A 23422-nucleotide genomic window follows, 5' to 3' on the forward strand; every position below is an offset into this window, starting at 1 on the left:
ACTGAATATGTGTATTTAAGCAACTTCCAACAATATAATTATGATTGTAAATATATTAAATTAGAAATCAGAGAGAAATATCTATTCCTACTTACACAACTCATCTATAAAATGTTTATCTTACTTTATCCTTGGGAAGGAGCAGGTAATTTTGCCACCTAAATTATTATTTAAATAACTCTAGGGGGGAATATAAGAGACTGCAGATAAAACATGCAATGATGTTTCAAATCTTCTTTTAGGCCGGCACAGCAGTTCACACCTGTAATTCTAGCAGTTTGGGAGGCCAAGGCGGGCAGATCACAAAGGAGTTTGAGACCAGCGTGGCCAACATGGTGAAACCCCATCTCTACTAAAAATACAAAAATTAGCCAGGTGTGGTGGCGCATGCCTGTAATTCCAGCTACTTGGGAGGCTGAGGCAGGAGAATTGCTTGAACCCAGGAGGCAGAGGTTGCAGTGAGCCAAGATCGTGCCACTGTACTCCAGCCTGGGTGACAGAGCAGGAGTCCATCTCGAAGAAAAAAAAAAAAATCTTCTTTTAAATTCAAAATTTAAGTATTTAAGATCCCCCACTTTACATGCCTTCAACTGTATCATATCTAAAGGAAAAAAAATTAGTGATTTGGCACATTTAAAGTAAAGCATACTAAAAGCTGCAATTAAAAGTAAATGCATAGCTTTCACAATTAAATTATTAAGGTATGTGCCCTAAATAAAAAATTTACAGTATAAATTCGCTAAAGCTAATTTATTTCCCAAATTATGTTCATAATCATTACACTAAATCACTATAAAAATAACATGCTGTGCAATTATCTTCTGAAAGTCTGTTGAAAGTTTTAAACCTGCAAATGTGTGTTTCTAAAAGAAATGTGCAATTAACAGTTAAGACACTATAAGTTTTTTAGCCTTGTAAAAATATTCTGACCAAATATACTCAAATACTGTGAAAAAATGTTCATGCATATTTAAAATGAATTTTTGAAGTCTCTCACCAGTAAAAATGATCTTTCAAATTTTTAATTTTTAAATTAACACCTCACTTCTAGTCATATTTATTAATTTTTAGAAAATTGAAACAAAAAATTGTGCTTACAATGTAGAAAATGTAGGGAGATCACTTTTTCTTCATATTTACTATTTTTTTCCAAGTAAAATCTTTTATTAAATGGCTGGAAAAACCATTTAAGTTGTATCACTGCCTGCCTGCTTTTTAATAGGAAACTCTTACCTACCCACATATAGTAGTAAAGCTTATAAACCTATCAGTGAAATTAAAAACGCAGACAAATGAAAAAAGCCTAGTAAAACAAGAAAAAGAAAATGGTTACAACATAACCCGAATATGAAACTAAATCCCCAAAGATTTAGCTCTTTCTAGGGTTGTCTTTATAAGGTTAAAATTCCTGCAAGCCACACCCCTTCATGTGACCAGTAAGAGAATTACAGCCACCACACCACATAAGGATGACCTAGTCAAGTTCTACTTTGCTGCATTACATATGACCCACATTTGGGGTGTAATAAAAGACAATCATGTTTCATTTAAATTATGTGTGTGGTCTTTCCTAAAGAACAAATTAAGCAAGTAGATTTACATACTTTTGCTCCAGTGGTTAGTAGGTCACTATGTGCAAAATTTTCCAAAGGAATTTCACTTAATTTCAAAGATCAATAAAAATTTCTAACAATTTTGAGTAATAATGGTTGCCAACATTGTTTTGCCATGTGAGAGTATTAAAACCAAACATAAACAAAACTTCCAACTACTATCATTATAATTTCATGAAAGGACACTTGAATAAAGAGTAAAAGATATAACTAAGTTTAATTTTTTGAAACAACTTGAAATTTTCAGCAAATTGTCTTTATTTCTGTTTAGATGAAAACTCTGTCATGTATCAAGAATTCTGAGAATCTGCCTTTGAAACTTGTATTTTTGGTCATTCACTTATAAAGTTTTCCCAAGATGACTGATGGAGAAGGCTATAGAGAACAGAAAAATAAATTAACATAAGGGAAAGAGAGACTAGGGTGTGCCCCAACTTGGAGCAAGGTTCTATTGTCACAATTGGTACCAATGATAGACATCAGTTCTGAAAAAGAGTCACCAATAAAATGTGATTTTAAGTAAAGGGTACAAGGAAGATCAAGCAAAAAGGAGGCAGATAAAACTTCAAGAAGGAAGTTTAGCAAAAAAAAAAAAAACAAAAACAAAAACAAAAAGACGGCCCTCCTCTTATTGGGGATCACTTCCTTTAAGAGATCAGCAATCTGGATATGACCAACTCTTCTCCCCTTTCCTTTACAAACCCTTGTTGAATTTTCTTTGATTTGAGAGGTTACCCTTTCTGTGGCTTTCAACCACCCATTACCCTCCATACAGGGATGCAAGAAGTACTTGGATGGCTCCATACTTTCTTTGTCAGAAACAGGTAATTACCGGATAGCTGCAAAGAACAGCATCCACTTCTCCAGATCTAACCTTGAGACAAATTATAGCTGACTGGACAAGTTCAGCTATTCTTCAGATTTAAACCACACAATCTATTTCTTGTTTTAAGTCCCTCTGAAATAGAATTGTTCTAGGACTATTGACATAACAGAAAGGCACATTTTCAGACATCTACACATACATTTTTAATGTTTATTTCATTTTCAATAGACTCTACAGTGTGCCCAAAACTACCTCAGAAAATTAAATATAATATAAATTGATCTACAGTCATGCACTGCTTAACATTGGGGATACATTCTGAGAAATTCACTTATCATCGTGTCAACAACACAGTGTACTTACACAACCTTAGATAGTATAACCTACTACACGCTTAGGCTCTATGGTATAGACACACAATATTATGGGATCTTGTCGTATATGCAGTCAGTCATTGACTGAAACATCATTATGTGACACATGAATGTATTTTACTATTCAATGTCTAACATCTTTAAAAAGTTTAGCTTATATTCTAAAACCAAAGTGTGCGATTAGCACTTTTTGAAACATACATTTCCAAAGATCAATTTAACTACAAATTTTCAATAGGTTCACCTTCCATTCCAAAATTCTTGCAACTCTCAACCCCTCGCCACTACCACTGTCAAAGAATACATTGCTATGGAGAGTCGCATGAGAGCAATACAAAAAGAACATTAAAATAAGCCTAAACTCACACCTACTTCACTTATTTAAACATTAGTCTTTCTTTTCAGTTATTCATGGATATGTACTGAGCTATGAGGAAAAGCACCTTACATCAGCTAAAGCACCATAAATTGTTAATGATTTTTAAAGAAAAATTTAACAAAAATTTTTGAAATTGCTAACATTTTCAAGACAATGTAAGATACAACCAATAGCTAAGTGATTTCTTTCAAGTTCAGTATGTGTTATTCAATGAAGTAGTAACAATCTAATTCCTATTTATTATTAACATAAAATAAAATATTATGCTAGCTCCTGAGGCAATTTGCTTTTTAGCAACGCAAACATTTCTTTTTTTATTTGCATAGGCAAAGTATGGTCATGATTCCTCTCTTTAAGAGATATATTTCCAGTAGACATCTACTAATTATGTTTTCACCTGGGATATAGTTTAACTCACGTATCCACATAGTAGAATTTGTATATGCAGAAAAAAACTTAATGATACTGTAAAGTTTTCTACTTTTCTATGAATTATCTTACCTGCATCCAACAGCACTACTTTAAAAAGCCTTATATTTGAGACATGGGAACAAATAAATAATTCTTTATATCTATAACATAACAAATGTTTTAAAAAAAATTGAGTAAGTACATATATTTAACAAAAAATATGTACTAGTAGTATTTTAACATACAAAATTATCAGTAGCTTTGTGTATGTGTTTCTTTTAATGAGTTAAAAAGTTCATTGTTAATGATGAGTTTAAAGTGAATTAGGATTTTATGAACAATATTCACTATGATGGATCCTTACATTTTTGTGCCAAAGTTACTCAATAAACATTTTGCTAAAAAGAGATAAAAAGCCTTCCTTTTGTTCACATATTGAGGCTTACCTCAAACAGAATCTTGTATTTTAAACATTTAAGAAGGGACATTTTTCTATTCCATTATAAGGCATGTTAACCACTATAGCTATTTTGAGAACTTGTCTTTCGTATTTATATAGTTGATCCTTCAGGATTATCGTCTAATGGTAGATAACACCTAGCGACAAATGCACATTACTTAAATTGGTTTTGCAATACAGCTATGCAGTGCATAATGACATTTCAGTAAACAAGGGATGGCATATATGATGGTGGCCCATAGATTCCTACTGCCTAGTGGCATCTTGATGATCTTGACCCTGAGTAGGCCTAGGCTAATTTGTAAGTTTATGTCTTCGTTTTTAACAACAAAAAAAAGAAGGTATAAGTGAAAAAAGAAAGAACTTTTAAAATAGAAAAAAGCTTATGGAATAAAGATTATAAAGATAATATCTTTCTACATCTGTTCAATGTGTTTGTGTTTTAAGCTAAGTGTTACTACAAAAGAATCAAAAAGTTTTTTAAAATTTAAGTTATTATAAAATAAAGTTACAGCAAAATAAGATTATTGAAGAGAAATTTAAAAAATAAATTTAGTATAGCCTAAGTGTACAGTGTTCATAAAGTCCACTGTAGTGTACAGTAATGTCCTAGGTCTTCACGTTCACTCACTGAACACTCACTGACTCATCCAGAGCAATCTCCAGTCCTGCAAACTCCATTCAAACCAAGTGCCCTATACAGATATACCATTTTTAATCTTTTTTTTTTTTTTTTTTATTATACTTTAGGGTTTTAGGGTACATGTGCACAATGTGCAGGTTTGTTACATATGTATCCATGTGCCATGTTGATTTCCTGCACCCATTAATTCGTCATTTAGCATTAGGTGTATCTCCTAATGCTGTCCCTCCCCCCTCCCCCCACCCCACAACAGTCCCCGGAGCGTGATGTTCCCCTTCCTGTGTCCATGAGTTCTCATTGTTCAATTCCCACCTATGAGTGAGAACATGCGGTGTTTGGTTTTTTGTCCTTGCGATAGTTTACTGAGAATGATGTTTTCCAGTTTCATCCATGTCCCTACAAAGGACACGAACTCATCATTTTTTATGGCTGTATAGTATTCCATGGTGTATATGTGCCACATTTTCTTAATCCAGTCTATCGTTGTTGGACATTTGGGTTGGTTCCAACTCTTTGCTATTGTGAATAGTGCCGCAATAAACATACGTGTGCATGTGTCTTTATAGCAGCATGATTTATAGTCCTTTGGGTATATACCCAGTAATGGGATGGCTGGGTCAAATGGTATTTCTAGTTCTAGATCCCTGAGGAATCGCCACACTGACTTCCACAATGGTTGAACTAGTTTACAGTCCCACCAACAGTGTAAAAGTGTTCCTATTTCTCCACATCCTCTCCAGCACCTGTTGTTTCCTGATTTTTTAATGATGGCCATTCTAACTGGTGTGAGATGGTATCTCACTGTGGTTTTGATTTGCATTTCTCTGATGGCCAGTGATGAGGAGCATTTCTTCATGTGTTTTTTGGCTGCATAAATGTCTTCTTTTGAGAAGTGTCTGTTCATGTCCTCTGCCCACTTTTTGATGGGGTTGTTTGTTTTTTTCTTGTAAATTTGTTTGAGTTCATTGTAGATTCTGGATATTAGCCCTTTGTCAGATGAGTAGGTTGCAAAAATTTTCTCCCATTGTGTAGGTTGCCTGTTCACTCTGATGATAGTTTCTTTTGCTGTGCAGAAGCTCTTTAGTTTAATGAGATCCCATTTGTCGATTTTGGCTTTTGTTGCCATTGCTTTTGGTGTTTTAGATTATGTTGTATTTTTACTGCACCTTTTCTATGTTTAGATACACAAATACTTAACATTATAACTGTGTATAACATTCAGTACAGTAACATGCTGTATAGGTTTATAGCCTGCAAGCAATAGCTAGACCACATAACCTAGGTATGTACAATGCTCTACCATCTAGGTTTGTGTAGATACTCTATGATGTTTACAGAATGACAAAATAGCCCAATGACACATTTCTCAGAAAGGTATCCCTACTGTTAAGTGACATATGATGTAATTATGATCTTCAATAATAACAGATTTTTAAAAAGTAGGGCACAGACATGGTTACCAGCTTCCTCACACATCTCTTTTTTCGACCCCAACGTGAAACCACCACAGCTTGAGATATAAGCTCAACAGGGCAAAGCTACACACTTTGTAGTCACTTACACCACTCTAACAACCAAAAGAAGAAAACGAAACTCCAGCTAATTTACTCCCTGGAATAGGAATAGAGAAGGTAACCAAGAATAAATTCATCTAAATATTCCTTTTGTTAAAGCCTGTCCTTTGTTTCCACATAATCTGTAAGTGAAAACTATCAAAATGGTTCATTCAAAAACACTTCTACTATTAACAAAGTATAACAATATAAATTTATGCTGCTGTGCATAAAGAACATTATCCAAATTTTCTACTGAGTAGCCAGGAGAAATTTAATGAAAATGAAACAATATGGTTATTGACTACAGAAATAATACCTTTTTGGAGAAAAAAATATATACTTACTTAGTCAGCTGCCCTTTATTCTTATTGTTATCAACTCCATTATAAGTCACAGCTGCAAGTTTTCTGCTTCTGTAGTTCTCATAGTGGACATTATTAGTAACATCTTTCAAGTCCTGCATGTGTGTTCTGTCATAAACAAACAGCAAGAGTTTGCTTCTATTAATAGCTAGGGGGAAAAAAGCTTAAAAAGTTTTAATATAAATTCAAAATTTTACCAAAACAAAAATTTCAGATTTAAAATGAACAAAAGACTATTGTTAAAGAAGGTGGCATTCATCTGTTTTCATTTACACTCAAAGTAGACCAACAAAAAACAAGCTAACTTGACACCAAATTTAGATTCCAATGAGATTTTAAGACCTATAAATCCCCCAAAACAGTTACTGAAGGATGACCTTTCTATGAAAGAGTATTCATCTTTATATTATCTATTTAAATACCAGACAAGAGAGTGCAGATTAGCTACTACTGAAGCTCATAAAATCTAAAAGAAACTGCCTTTTAGCAATATTACTAAGGTAATATATGAGTTTTTATTAATACATAATAATAAATTTCAGATCACATATCAAGTCATTTTCAAATAAGGAAATTTTAGAGTAATTTTCTGTTTCTTCAAACCGTCTAGTGAATGTGGTATTTCGGTTAAACAAATTTTTGCTTACAGCATTTCTACCATATATAAAATCAATATATATGAGATAAGTCTACAATACATATGAGATGATGTCATCATTATTTAATAATTCAAGACACTGAAGATACCCTTAGCTGCTCTACGGATATCCTTTACCAATGTAGTGTTCTTGGATATATACATGGTGTGGCAATACCATATTGTCAGTCCTCTCTCTTCTCATCATCCATTCTATCTCAAACTTCCTATATCTCCCATTATTCATCTTCACCACTTTACTAAAACTCCCTTCTGCGAGACAAACACAAAGGTGTATTGTTGGCTGGGCACGTTGGCTCACGCCTGTAATCCCAACACTTTGAGAGGCCGGGGCGGGCAGATTGCTTGAGTTCAGGGGCTCGAGACCAGCCTGGCCAACATGGTGGAACCCCATCTCTACTGAAAATACAAAAATCAGCTGGGAGTGGTGGCAGGCACCTGTAATCCCAGCTACTTGGGAGGCTGAAGAAGGAGAATTGCTTGAACCCAGGAAGTGGAGGTTGCAGTGAGCCAAGATCGCACACTGCACTCCATCCTGAGTACATGAGCAAGACACTGTCTTAAAAAGTGTATTGTTGTACTGTTTTTATCATTCCTTACATCCAGAAAACCTTTACTGTTACTTCACAATCCAGTTTCTTGAATCTCCCCCTTTGTGAATAAAATGTGATATTCAATTACTCTGATTCATTTCGTACTGACACTTCATGCAATTCTCTGATAGTTCACTCCCCTTAGTGCTAAGTCTGGTTTTTCCAAAAATCTCATCTCCCAGACTCTGTCCCTCAATAAATTCACGTTCTCTTATAGCCACAATAGTTACTTCTAAAGCTCTACCACTCCACTTTAGGCAAGTCAGGCAGCTCCCTACTCCTGGCATATCTGGTGGTTGACAGTGAACAGTTCATGCTAATTTGTCAATCTCTCGTCAAAGACTTCAACTGCTTTGGAAACCTTTTTCCCAGCCTTGACATCAAAGCATTCCAACCATGACCACTTTCTCCTTGGTTGTCATTCATTTTTGGTACAAGTATATGTCACAGGTGACATCATATCTCTTCAACTGTAAGCTCCCCTTTATAAGGAACATGCCATTACCTTTTGTGTCCCAATGCAGATAGCAGATGATAGGAATTTTAACAGTATTCATAACTCAAGATTGAAGCTGAGATATGATAAACACTTTTTGGAACCAGTTTCTCTAAGTGGAGAATAATAACAAACACCTATGCCAATATAAAACAATGTTTATGTAATTTTTCTTTTCCTTTTTTTTTTTTTTTTTTTTGATACAGGGTCTCACTCTGTCACCCAGGCTGGATGGAATGCAGTGGCATGATCTCAGCTCACTACAACCTCTGCCTTTCAGGCTCAAACCATCCTCCCACCTCAGCCTCCTGAGTAGCTGGGACTACAGGCATGCACCACCACGCCCAACTATTTTTTGTATTTTTAGTAGAGACGAGGTTTCACTGTGTTGCACAGGCCAGTCTTGAACTCCTGAGCTCAAGCAATTCTCCCACCTTGGCCTCCCAAAATGCTGGGATTACAGGTGTGAACTACTGTACCTGGCCTAATTTTATTTATTATATATTACATATCATCACTGCATCACTGAAAAATCATTAAAGGTCCTAAGGAAGAAAACTTACATGAAATGTTAGCATGAGTGTGTAAAATAAAAGGTGAATTTAGTAATTGTTAAGTTATTTTTGTTAGTGTCATCTAACATTTTAGATAATGAATAATTTTTCTTTTCACTAAAATCACTAAAGTCTTCTATATGACTACATAATTCTGATTTTTTCAGGTTATGAAAGTCTTTATTTCCATTTAATTAAATATGCTTTATCGTTTTATGATTCAACCCACTCCTCCATTCTCAAAATAATTTGTTAATTAGCAATACAGTTTCCCCAGTTTCAGGAATTTGTCTCTTCCATTTCCCATTGCTGATACCATAACTTTCTGTTCTCCTTTTGTCTTCTTTCCCCATTTGATTTCTGAAACACCCATCTCCACACCCTGAAAATATTTGTATAGTTTTCCTCCTTTCCATCGTCTTCCTTGGTTTGCCTGGAGTAAGTCAGTTCTCTTAATTAGCAAGAGAACTTCTTTGAACTTGTCTCTTAGAAGCAATCACTATTCCTTTGACCTGCAAGATTTCAATTATTTGGGATTTACAGACATCTGTAATATTGGTATTGTATTTCCTTCCTTCAAGTATTTATTAAATATCCACTAGATGACTTTGTCTTAAAGACATGAGCTAAATTAAATATACATCTTTTTAATAATAACTTTAGAATTTTTAGGCATAAAAGTCTTGCTGCTCTGCTGTATTAAATCTTCCTGCAGGCATGGTCAATTTGCTCTGTAATGCTTATACTAGGGAGGTCCCTCACTAGCTGCCAGGCTGTGAACCTTCGAATATTCAAAGTAGCCTCTGGGCCCAGTGGGTGTGGTGGCTCAAACCTGTAATTCCAGCACTGTGGGAGGCCGAGGCAGGCGGCTCATTTGAGGTCAGGAGTTTGAGACCAGCCTGGCCAACATGGTGAAACCCTGTCTCTACTAAAAATACAAAAATTAGCCAGGTGTAGTGGCGCATGCCTATAATCCCAGCTACTCAGGAAGTTGAGGCAGGAGAATTACTTGAACCTGGGTGGAGGTTGCAGTGAGCCAAAATCGTGCCACTGCACTCCAGCCTGGGCAAGAGAGTGAGACTCCATCTCAACAAAGTAGCCTCTGGCTCAGTATAGCTTTCCCCTCTACAGTGCTTTAGGTATGTAGGCAATTATTGATTGTATGCTTTTAAAATACACAAGAAAAAGTTATAGAATGCCACCGTGTCAAGCACTGGGCAAGTACCATAGAAGATTTAAAAACAAGAGGAATGCAATGGTAATTAGTATTTATTAAACATTCTCTACTTATATACTGTCATAGCAGATTATATTATTAATATGTATTCTTTTGAAGTCACACCTTAAGAATGGAAGAGGAAGGGAATAGTTCATAATAGAGCCTGAAGTGTTGTATTCTCAAAACCCAGAGGATGAATTTCTCGTGCATTTGCTCTTCTCCACTAAGTGAGGCCTGACAACCCCAACTGCTGAATCAACCCTATCATGTAGTTCCTACCAAGAACACCTACTCCTTTGAAAATAAAGATCAATCACATGCCATTTATTTAATTTCAAAATTCACTCTCACCTCTATTGTATTTCTTGAGGTAGCAGTTTGACTCTCTTAAATTTTCCCCCTCACTTCTCACCTTGAGAATGACCTTCTTGTTATTCCATGATTTCCAACTATTATCCATATTTATGTAACTACCTTTCTTTACACAGCAAAAGAGATTCTTATGTTTTGGGAAAGTGGGTAGAGGTATGAAAATTAATAGATATCAACTTAACACAGACATCTAAAACTGAAGGTTAAAAAGAGTATGTGGTAAAGGCGTAGAGAAGCAAGAGAGAAAAGTGGGAAATGTGGAGGGAGGTAGGGAGAGGAATGAATGTGTCTCAACATGAAAACAGTGTGGATCATTTTGATGCCCTTTCTGTTCCTTGTCTACTAACATCTCTAGTCCTATTACACTTTTTCTTCATGATTTCCTCTCTGCTGCTGCTTTTCTAATTCATTAGTAAGAGATCCTCTTTACTAGTCCTGGTCCTCTAATCAGGATGGCCTCGATGTCCTGTTCCCATAGGCTTTCCTTCTCTTTCAGCAGGTGTGCAAGACACAATTTAGGGATTTCTCACCTGGTAGGAAGACTGGTTTTGTTCACTATGTTCCAGTATATAAAATGTGCCCTATTCACCAGCTACCAGGCTGTGCACCTTTTAACATTCAAATTCTAGCTTTGGACTCAAAAACTAGCCTTCTCTTATATAGTTTTCACAAGGTTTTCACATTAAGAAAAAAGAGCCTCATCTACTTCACTTTCCATAGTGATTTCAGTATTAAATCTCAACACAAAGTATAATGATAAAGAGACTAATTTTCCTATGTATCCCTAGACAAATTATTTTGCAACTTTTGCTCATGACTTCAAAACCTTGGAGAAAGAATCATCTACATGTAGTGTTTACTTCATTGCTAGACTGAAGATATAAATTTAAATTAGCTACATTTATAGAAGGCAAAAAGTAAATCTGTCCAACTCTTACTTAGGGAAAGAAAATCTTATGCTATTTCCATCATTGCTTGCACTTACCTTATCAACATATTTCTTAGGATTGTAAAATCACAATGTTCACCATTTTCAACTGTAAGAAAAAAACAGACCGCATATATTATATTTCCACTAAACCTAGTCTTTTCAAAAACTATTTCACAGGAACTTGGGGCGTAAAAAACAAGGAGAGGAAATGCAAAACAGATCAATTTTTTTGAGATTTAACACTAACATAGTACTCAATGTAAGGGCATGACAGAGAAGTGTACTCTATTATTGCCTTATTGTAGTTTAATCCTCAGAAATAGATATGTAAACCTAACAAATGAGCTCTCCAGAAACAACTTTGAAATTCTGAAAGGGGAAATCATGTATTTTCTTATTACAGGTAAAAAATATATTTATTCTATAATACATTTAAAAAATTCAGTGGTGTGAGTAAAGGGAGAATCACTTTAGAAAAAATCTTAAGGTAACCAAAATGAAAAAGGGAGCCAAAAACTTTAAGGTTCTTTACTTATTATTATTTTTAAAGAAATTTATTACATTATTTTTAAAGAATGTATCACAAATAGGAATATTACTTGGGAGTAGAGGGGTAAACTACAAAAGAGAGATGCAAATCAATTTCTCCGGGGCGTATTTTTAAGGGGTAATTTCTAAAGCCTCAGCTCAGCAACTGAAAGTTGCCTGGGCATGATAGAGAGAGCTGGGAACAAGGTACACAAGGTACACGGGTCACTGATGGGAAAATTGCCAATAAGGACAGTTAATTGAAACAATATCCTAAAAATTATTGTTCGAAATAAACCAGGGGCAGTAGTGTGTGCTTATAGTGACGTGATGTGGGAGGAGCATGATGTGGGAGGATCACTTTGAGCTCAGGAGTTTGAGACCAGTTGGGCAACATAGCAAGACCTTGTCTCTTAAAAAAAAAAAACAAAGTTCAAAAATAATAGCAACAAACAGATAAAACAATCAAGTCTCAAGTTTGGTTTCAGCTTACTATAATACAGAAGATTAAATATCAGATTAAACCAATACAATAAACCTATTGCCAAGAGGAAGGACTTCTGAGGCTTGGTGTTATAACTAAGATTTTATTGGTATTTAAAACTCCTTACTTAACCCTTAATAATTTAAGATAGCAGGTTAAAAAATAAAAAAACTCCTTACAAAACTAGTAAAGAGGATCTCTTATTAATGAAATTTTTTTACTCTAAATATGCGATACCAAAAGGTGCAACTTTTGCACTGAGGAAAGAAGACTGTGAATGTTTTAACTGGGCTTACAAATTTCTTCAATCATTCTTGAGGATCCATGACCATCTGACATTCCGATAAAAGTGACTGGCCTTCTCTCCAAAATGTTTAATTCTAGGAGGTTTATTAGATTCCCTGGGAGCAAGGTAAAGCACCCCTGAATTTTAGGTATGTTTGGGCCCCAGGTAAAGCACCCCTGAATTTTAGGTATGTTTTCAAATATGAAAACAGAAATAGACTTAATGATGGAGGCAGGATGCCAGCCAGGGTGGGGCAAGTTGAGTATCTCTTATTTGAAATGCTTGAGACCAGAAGTGTTTTGAATTTTTTTGGAATTCTGGAATATCTGTGTTATACTTACTGGTCGAGCATCCTTAATCCAAAAATCCAAAATTCAGAATGCTCCAGTGAGCGCTTCCTTTGAGCAGCATGTCAGTGCTCAAAACATTTTAGATTTTGGAGCAATTCACATTTTGAATTTTCTCTTTAAGAATGTTCAACCTATACTACAACTTTAGGACTTAACACATATTGCCTGACTTGGTAGGATACAGGTTTGAAAAATATCAATGTACTTAAAGAGGAAAATGAGACTACAAGAACCTGAAATGAGTATTATCCTTGAAAATCTAGACTATAGCAATACAGTATGCATATTGTACTACTTACTATAAATACAATTTTAATCAGTTTTGAGATCTTATAGAAAGTCATTCACTGAAGAAAATCTTACCTTCAGCAACACCCCAAGGATACTGCCTTCCTCTGACCCTTTTGCCATTAACTTCAATGATAGTATTACTACCTACCACAGCAAGAGGTAAACGGTCCTATAAAACAAAGTATTCTTGTTCAAATACATCTCTGCAGTCCTCACAAATTCAAGAATAAAAAAAGCTACATTACTCAACAGGTTGGCCAAAAAAAAAAAAAAAAAAATTTACTTTCAATAGTTTCTGCATTAGTTTTTATAGGCCATTTAACAAATATTTAGTAAACTGCCATCACATGGTATTGCCACCAAGGTAAACAATAAACAAAATTAAATTTTCTCTTTAATGTTAAGAATATTCCTGGTCAAATTATTTACTAAAAATCACTACAGAAAGTTGTCCCACACCTGGCAGGGATAAAAGATAAAAAATATATTGGCATTTGGGGAAAAAAAGGGGGGGCTAATGACTAGCCTGCCTACTTGATCACAAACCAACTATAACAGTACCTAAAGCAGGTAATAGTATATTTGTTAAGCTCTAACTTTGGAACTTCAAATCCTGGTGACTGGATTTGTGTTCATCCATGTATAGCCCTTCACAATTCTGTGGCTCCCAGAAATATCTAAGCAGCTATTTTATACAACTGCAGAAATTCTTCACAGGCAATGTATAAGAATTTCATTATTCCAAGATATTTGCCTACATAATGCCATTATTCAGTATACCATTTTTAGGGCCAAAGTACGTAGAAAACCATGATAAAATACAGAAAATATGTTGATGTGAATTTTTGGTTGCTTTTTATTGTTTTTAATTGAAACATAATTGTACACATCTGTGGGGTACAGTATGGTATTCTGACACCTTTATACAAATATGTAATGACTGAATTAGGGTAATTAGCATATTTATCAACTCAAACTTATTTTTCTGTATTGGGAACATTCATAATCCTCTTCTAGCTATCTGAAAATATAGACTAAATTACTGTTAACTACAGCCACCCTACAATGCTACAGAACGTGAGAACTTATTCCTCCTATCTAGCTGTAATTTTGGTTGACTTTTATAGAGACAAAATAAATACATTTTTGTCTGGCAATTAAAACATAACAGAATGAATTCTCTCCTTTCTCATCACTTGTTTTTTAAGAGAGAAAAAAATTACATAATATGAAAGCCACTTAATTAAAAACAATTTGAAATAAGAATTGTGTTATTCACCTCAGTAGTTTATACAATTCCTTATTATATATACTAGCTAATCTTCAAAGTTAATTATAAAGTTGAATTCAACATTAAATATCCCTAGGCATTTTGTAAGCCAACTACTTAAAACACTGATACTTTTGATCTTTCCTGTGGACGTTGTAGTATGTTTTTAAGGCCTCAGATTACTTTAGTGTATGTACAGGGATGAACCTACCTTTATCTTTTTAACAAGTTTATTTTCTTCTTCATCATCTGTTTCTGGAAATTCATATATTTTAATTTTATGTTCTTGGATTTCTTTCATTATCTAAAATGGAAGAAGTAGTCAGCAAAAGAGCACCATACATAATTAGTACATTAGTCTTATGTTCATTACATGCTTCTTCGATTCCTATATGGGTCCTTGGTTCCAGATCCTTTACTGTTTAACGATGCAAAATTGTAATCTAAAATTAAAGTACTATGCTAGTCTTTTTTTTTTTAACTGTAAAGTTGATATATAAACACCAAATCCAATTACTTCCAAGTGTTAAAGTCATATAGCTATCATACCAAAAGAGTTTCAAAAAGGATGTAAAACTCCGGAAAGGGATTTCTCTGATTTCCACAGTAATGACTTTAGGTCATTTATTTACAATGCCTGAGATTCTTCCTTTAGATATAAATTCCCAAGTATCTTATTTAGTTGAATAAACAGGGCTAAACTCACCTAAAATTTTTAGTAGAATCTGGCAAAAGTAAGGTAAAACTAAGTACAGCACTGCTCCCTGCATATTCATCAGAAAAATCCTTGCATGTACATGTGCATACACACAAATTGAGGAGCAACAGGTATAAGATTAGGGAAGCACACAGGGAGAAAACACACCCTAGAAATTAAGAAGCTCAATAATTAATAAGGAGAATGCAGAAAACTAAAGAAGACAACTTATTAATAACATCAGAAATGACCTAGTTCAAATTAAATTATAATGTCCAAAATCACTCCAAATTCTAAACAGAATACAGACATCCAAATAATTTTCAACTACCTATCCTTATTTGAACTCATAACAAACCAATGGCTAATATACCTAAACCTAGCTTCCCTGCCTATACTTATATTTTGGTGCGACTTTCTTGGCAAGGGTTCCCAGCAGCTATAAAAGAACCCTGAACAAATTGTGTTACATGGTTACTATACTAGACAGAAGTAAAGAGAAGTAAAATTGTCACTGAAAAAAATAGGACCACACATCTTTTACAATTAGGGTACGTACCTATATTTAAAAAAAAAAAAGAATAAACGAGGAATTGACAAACACATGATGAAGAGAAAAACGAATAATAGTAGCTAGCTCTAAAAGCAGTGGTTTTAGTCAGAGGTTGTATATTAAAATGACCTGAGTACAACCACCAGGATGTGACCAATTTCAAAGAAGAAGTCACTTCATATTCATCTTTTTTACCGTTATCAGTAAAAATCCAAATCGAAATACATAATAAACAAAAAGAAATGTATTATATGATAGTACTTGAAACTTAGAAATAGCACATAAAAATAAAATGGGAATGGGTAAGCGTAAAACAGAAAAATACTAGATACAGTAAAAACTATGTACTAAAACTTTCTGAAAATTAATATGAATTTAGCACAACTTCAAAGCAAATTTTAACAGGCTTTTTGTAACAGGTTTCAAGGTATTCTGAAATTCATATTGAAAAAGGTGAAAAAATATTTTGTTACAATAGGACTATATGGACAATAGAGATAATTACAATCTATTTTTAAATATTACAAAAAGTTGCTGTGGTTTAAACAATATACTACTGGCCTTTGGACTACTGGAATAGAGAAAGGTTCCAGAATTGACCCTACATTTCATAAAATGTAATATATAACGAACCAAACACAATTAAATCAGAAATGTGTGTGACTGTGTAACTCAATATTATTGAGACAACTAGACATGAGTCTAGAAAAACCGTTTAGTGGTCTTCTAGCTAGCTCAGTCATACAGCATGAGACTCAATCTTAGGGTCGTAGGTTTGAACAATAACTTAAACTATAAATATCCCATAAAGTGCACTGAAAACAAAATTAGGATATATGCAGCAAAAAAGAAAATAGAAAAAATATTGTGAAAATGAGAGAACTAAATACCCAGAATAAAAAGAACCCATATCAATAAATACGGGTAATACCAAGTACTACTGGTCAAAAAGACAAAGGATTTGAACAGATGTTTACAAAAAGGGGGAAAAAAACAACTTCGTTTTTAAAATGTTCAGCCTTTCTGGAAAATAAAAGGAAAAGACAAAGAAACGATTAGGTACCACTTCATTCCAAAAAAGTTTTCAAAATAAAAATAATAATACTGGCAAAGTCACAGTGAAACAGATGTACGCTTTATAAAACAAATTTGTATTATTGGGAAAGCACCACGACAAAATGGGGAGTGGGGAGATAAAGACCCATAAAAACAATCACAGCCTCCGCTTCCTGGGAATTCATTCTAAGAAAATAATTCAAAAAAAAAAAAAAAAAAAAAGAAAAGAAAAGAAAAAAATTCTAAAGAGTATGGGAAGAAATTGTCTGTGTGGGGGTGTTATTACAGAACAGTTAAAACAGCCATATTTAAAAACTGACAAAGGCAGAAGATGGAAGAGTTATTTTTAATACAGTATAAATGACAATGTAGTAAAGCAGTAAGAGGAACGGACTGCAACACATTATACTAAAAATAGTAAAAACTGCAAATTATGAGAATGGTATAAGAAACCTGGGTTAACACATCCTGCTCACCTGTTTTTTAAACTGTTGGCATTCCTCTGGTGTGAGTGTGTCTGCTTTGGCAATAAGTGGGATGATATTCACTTTTTCATGCAAACGCTTCATAAACTCAATATCCAATGGTTTAAGTCTGAAACACACAGTATTTAATTAATATGACTGAATTGATCAGTTTGGGAGAACAAGATTCTTCACATCCCCAATGCTAGTTAAATACAATGTAACTACTTTACTTACTTATCAGAAACACTCTGAAGATGTATTAGGCCAGCAAAAGTTAGGTAGAACAGGACTTCAAGAAGCATTGGAGTGGCTAAGGCTTTGACTCCTGCCCTTGAACCCTGGTCACAGGGTTTTGGCCCTAAAGAGGAATTGGAAAAACCAGAAAGGCTCCTAATAGAATTTCCTAGAATTATCTCTATATTTATTACTCAAAATTTACAAGGTTTTAAAATTTTATTTTTTTATTTAATTTTTTAAGACAGGGTCTCACTCTGTTGCCCTGGGTGGAGTGCAGTGGTGTAACCTCAGCTCACTGCAACCCACCTCCCAGGCTCAGATCCTCCCACCTCAGCCTCCTGAGTAGCTGGGACTACAGGTGCGCACCACCATGCCTGCCTAATTTTTGTATTTTTTGTAGACACAGTGTCTCGCCAGGTTGCCCAGGCTGGAGGATTTTTTAAAAATGAAAAATGGTAGTCCTCTTTCAACTCCACATTCAGTTCTTGCGACCAACTATCTTTCTCTGACAAGATGCTCACAAGATAATCTTCAACATCCCTTTTATTCATTACAATCTGGCTGCTGCCTCTAGTTTGCCTCTGTACTTTCAAGAAGGTGACTAAATACTTCTATCATGGTACTTACCATTACTTATTCTCTCACAAGCTCTTCTTTCTTAGGATACTTTTCAGGATCCTCTTAGTAAGCTAGTCCCTTAAGAAGTACATTCTTTAGAATTCCCTACCAGGCTTTCTCTTCTTACTCTACATTCAGTACAATTATTATGACTACAATAGATTTCAATTATCTTCAATTGGTCAATTGACTTCCAAATCTTCATATACAGCTCATATCTCACTGTTAAGTTCCAGATTTGTGTTTACCCAGTGGATATGCTACCTGGGTGTTCCATGGGCTCCTTAAAATCAAAAGCTCATCTGAACCTCCATTTTCCCTCTTCTATGCTTCCTATCTCAGTGAATGGCACTACGATCTTCCCAATTACTCAAGTGTGAAACCTAGGATTCTTCCCCTCCTCTAATCCTATTCCCATATATATAGTATGTGCATAGATGTGTGTGTGTATGATGTATGTATATCTCCATTTCCATTACTTTAGTCTCGGCCACCAAGACCTTTGGAATGAATAACTACAATACGAATCATCCGTACTGAAGTCAGAGTGGTCTTTCTAAATCCAAATCTTATAGTTATGACCTGACCAAAAATCTTATTAAAGGCCAGATGCCTTAACTAGAATGGCCTACGAAGCTTGTGAAGACAGATTCTCAAGCTAACCTCATATCTTAGCATTCCTGGCCTTTCTTTCGCCTCCTACTTCCAATGTGCCAGCCTTTTTGAATTTCTTACAATTCCTTGAAAACATCATACTTTGACATCTGGCCACAGGCTACTACCTTGGCTGGAACACCCTCCATTCTCATCCTCCGTCTCCTTGGCCTGGCTAATTCCTATTCATCCTTTAGGATACTGGCTTACGATCCAATTTCCACTGGGAATCCTTCTCTAACCTAAGACTAGGCGTATTTCTATGTGGTAACAACACTTAATGTGCCGTACCATAAATGCCTGCCTGCATACAGATGGGTCCTCATTAACTATAGTTCCACTTAACAATTTTTCAACTTTTTGATAGTGTGCAAGCAATACACATAGAATAGAAACCATACAACCATTCTGTTTTTTTACTTTCAGTACAGTATTAAATAAATTACATGAGATATTCAACACATTATTATAAAATAGGTTTTATGTTAGATGAAATAAATGTAGGCTACGCTATTAAACATATCTTCAACTTATGATGGGTTTATGTAACCCTGTCCCAAGTTGAGGAGCATCTGTATTTGTTTCTCCCATCTTCTCACTGAAATACCCTCTACAGTCAGGGCCTTATCTCAATTCATCTGTATCCTCAGCACCCAGCGTGGTATCTAACACTCTAGAAGGTGCCCAAATATTTGTTGACAAAAAAAGTAAGCTACTGTGATTTTCCTTACGTCCTTTAGTAATTCTAAATGAGAACCAAAGTCCTCAAATCTGGAATATACTGTGGACTAAATAAAGTTGAATGTTTCACAAGAATAAATGAAGACACTAGAAATATTTTGCAAAGGACTACCATTCTAAAGTGGTATTCCTTAACTTTTATAAAAACATGAGAAAAATGAAATAAAGGTCTCATTCTGTTAATAATTTTATTGACTAATACTAATAATTGAATTGCCTGACATTTTAAAATGAAGAAAGAGAAACATATATATTAAAACTGGGGGGGATTAGGGCCCTAAGACTAATAAGATAGTCCAGTTCTTTCTACTAACAAAGATTACTGTATATACTTTACTGTGGTAGTAAGGCTGACAGGCAGAAAGACAGAGACAGTGAGGGGGAGAAAGCAAACATGGAGAATTAAGATAGCTGCCTCCTATTCTAATTCTCCTTGTCTTAAATCCCCTGAACATTGACATTGGCATTCAGAGAATAAGGAGCACAATGAAAAAAGTGTGTGTAGATGGAATAACATTGTTTATATTATCTGTAAACTGTGTTCTTGCCTCACTAGTGTTAACTAAAAGAACCTATTCATTTTTATTATTTTTTTGACAGGGTCTTGCTCTGTCACCCAGGCTGGAGTGCAGTGGTGTAGTCATAGCCCACCATAGTCTCCAATTCTTCCACTTTGTCTCCTGAGTAGCTAGGACTACAGAGTGTGCCCCCATGCCCAACTAATTTTTTTTTTTTTTTTTTTTTAGTTTCACTCTTATTGCCCAGTCTGGAGTGTAGTGGCACAATCTTAGCTCACTGCAACCTCCGCCTCCCGGGTTCAAGCAATTCTCCTGCCTCAGCCTCCTGAGTAGCTGGGATTACAGGCATCCACCACCAAGCCTGGCTAATTTTTGTATTTTTAGTAGAGACAAGGTTTCACCATGTTGGCCAGGCTGGTCTTGAACTCCTGACCTCAGGTGATCCACCTGCCTCAGCCTCTCAAAGTGCTAGAATTACAGGTGTGAGCCACTGCGCCCAGCCTCAACTTTTTAATTTTTTGTAGAGATGGGATCTCACTATGTTGCCTAGTCTGTGGCCTCGAGCAATCCTCCTGCCTTGGTCCCCAAAGTGCTGGGATTACAGGTGTAAGCCACTGCATCTGGCCTGAATCTACCCATTTTTGAAAAAAAATTTAAGTTTTGCTTCTTTTCATTAATCATTACATAAAACACTAAATATAAATGCCATGAAATATTCAATCTCAGATTTCTAAATTGTTATGGTTTTTCAATTTATACTCATGACAAATTTAAACTGCCGCTACCTCATTAAGCTGTTATGTCAGATATAAGCCTGCTTATTAATCCAGTGACAAAAAAGCAGAGTTCAGTTAATCTAAAATTTTAATAAATCTTAAGGGCATTTAATATAAACTATTAAAATCCAAATAACACGATTTTATACTTCAATGCAAAACAATACTTGCTGAATATTTATTATAATATCCCAACTTCTAGAAAGAAAGATATTTAAAAATAAACATGACAAGGAAATTAGGGAAGTCAACTTCTTAAATACAACCAAAGGGTCGAAGAATATTTAAGTCAGTTTAAAATTAAACTTTAGGAAAAAAGGTTAACCTTGTAAAAGTCCCATTAAATTTCAGAAGCCTACAAAATGTCAGCAACAGAAAACATTTAGTTCAAACGTATATTACATTCTGGTTGAATTTTTTCCTCTGTCCATTTAGTTTTATATTGGCTGGTCTTTTCATCAATAAATTTAGTTTTTAAATCTTGTTTTTAGGCAATAGAAAATCCTTCATCGTTTCTAGAAGATAAACCCATACTAGAGAGAAAAGACTATTTAACCTCAAAGTCTACAACATAATGAACAACCACAGGGAAAATGACAAATTTTTTTTTTATGTATGTATCTATGTATGTATGTATGTATGTATGTATGTACGTACGTACGTATGTATGAGAAAAAATCCTTCTGTATAAAACTCACTGGATGACATCAATTTTTCTAAAAGTGGTAATCAACATTAGAAGGATAAAACACCATTTTAAAATTCATGTTCCAAGTCAGTTTATTTTAATAACAATTATAAAATAGTGAACAATGCAAATGAAGCAATAATAGCTGAAATCATAAATTAGCCATGCATGCAGTTCATACTTGGTAGAGGGAGGTAGGAGGCACTGAAAGTACACTGTTGGACCAATTTATAATTACTCTAAAAACAAATCCCTCCAAAAAGGGAACCCAGGGACTACCCAGACAAGACGGAAAGGCTCTGATTCATCTATTAGACTGCATGGAATTTCAGTCTGTAGTGAGCAGGATATCTGGAACTCTATACATAAAATTCTGTGTCATATTCCTTCACTTAATCCACAATATCATGTATCAAAGGGCAAAACTTTGCTCCATTTCTAAAAATAAACTGAGAAATTGTTCAAAGGCACATTTTTTTATATAAGAAATAGCAATTTTAAACATTTTACCCCTTGTGACAAATAAGAAATGGCATAAAGCCACTACATATCATTTGAATATAAAAATTTGTCCTTTTAAAAAAGCTCTCATCTCCCATGCAATTTTAAGAAATAAAATTTTCCCCAAGGGGATGGGAGGAATGTGATTTCATGAGAATCACTAAACTTGGAGAGAGTCCAGAAGATCTAAAATAATAAAATTGGTTATAAGCTGACAAATTTTATTGACTTAACTGCAGGTTAAGATTTCACTCTGCTGGCTTACAGGAAAAGGCTCTGACAAGTTAAACGAGAATGACTTAAAAATATAAATTCAAGTAGCTACATAAATACTCATAAAAGGTTATATAGTGTGTTGTATTTTTGAGAATACTTTTTTTGAGCCTTTTAAGTCAGTCAGTTTAGTGATTTAAATATGTAAACTGAGAGCACTGTAAAAGAATATTAGACATAAAAGAAGAAACATCTTTACCACACTCCAATCTGGCAGTGCAAAAATATAAGTATATAATTAAGGCTCCCTTATCCATCTAGAGTAATAATGGGCACTGACCTGTCTATAAAAAAATAAAAGAGAGCAAGAAGCCAAAAATAGAAGAGAAAGGTATACTTGAAGGAATTGGTTTACACTACTGTAATGTGAGTGTTAGATAACTTAATGCTATTTAGCCTGATGCTACTACAGTTCTTTTGGTGGAGAGATGGTGGAGTTACAATCATCAGGTGGCTGAATTATATATGCTGAGTTACTTACCCAAAGGAAAAGACTGACGAAGAATAATTGGAAAATTCTGCAGTTGTCAATGACACATATATGTACTCAAAATGACAGGGGAAGTACAAAGAACAAAAAAAGAGAGTACCGGCTAACTATAACAAACAGAACAATCAGATCAGATTAATGTCTAGATTCTTAGGTCTTAAGTCCTAATAAACAAAAGGTTAGTAATGACAATATGATACCTAAACAACACGTCTATGACAGCGAAGGTGAAACAGAAGCCAAATAGATTTATTGTAGAAAGAAATGGCACAAGAAAACATTGGCATGCAAGTGTTTTTGATAATCATCTCTTATGAAATTTATAATAAATAGCATCTTTGGATTTATTTTGAATATGTCTAACTGGTATGGCTGCTTCTCTTTATTTGGTATTTCTATTAGTAGCAGAGTGGTCAACATGAAAGCTAAATTTGCCACATTGAGACCTCAAACCACGGTGGCAACACTGTTTATTTCCATGAAGCAGGGAAAATTCT

General features: G+C 34.6%; 1 protein-coding gene across 4 annotated transcripts in view; it reads right to left on the minus strand.

Annotated features, from left to right (window-relative positions):
- Nucleotides 1–23422, minus strand: part of SEPTIN7 (septin 7) — a 114307-nt gene that overhangs the window by 8988 nt on the left and 81897 nt on the right. For all 4 annotated transcript variants that reach the window (XM_055293433.2, XM_055293430.2, XM_055293432.2 and 1 more), the window contains exons 6-10: nucleotides 17439–17556; nucleotides 14868–14960; nucleotides 13459–13555; nucleotides 11502–11553; nucleotides 6607–6732 (exon numbers count right to left, since the gene is read on the minus strand). In XM_055293433.2, the coding sequence (XP_055149408.1) occupies nucleotides 6607–6732; nucleotides 11502–11553; nucleotides 13459–13555; nucleotides 14868–14960; nucleotides 17439–17556 (486 nt within the window). The remainder of the gene's footprint in view (nucleotides 1–6606; nucleotides 6733–11501; nucleotides 11554–13458; nucleotides 13556–14867; nucleotides 14961–17438; nucleotides 17557–23422) is intronic.

This window comes from Symphalangus syndactylus, chromosome 9 (genome assembly GCF_028878055.3).
Source record: "Symphalangus syndactylus isolate Jambi chromosome 9, NHGRI_mSymSyn1-v2.1_pri, whole genome shotgun sequence".
Lineage (NCBI taxonomy): Eukaryota > Metazoa > Chordata > Mammalia > Primates > Hylobatidae > Symphalangus > Symphalangus syndactylus.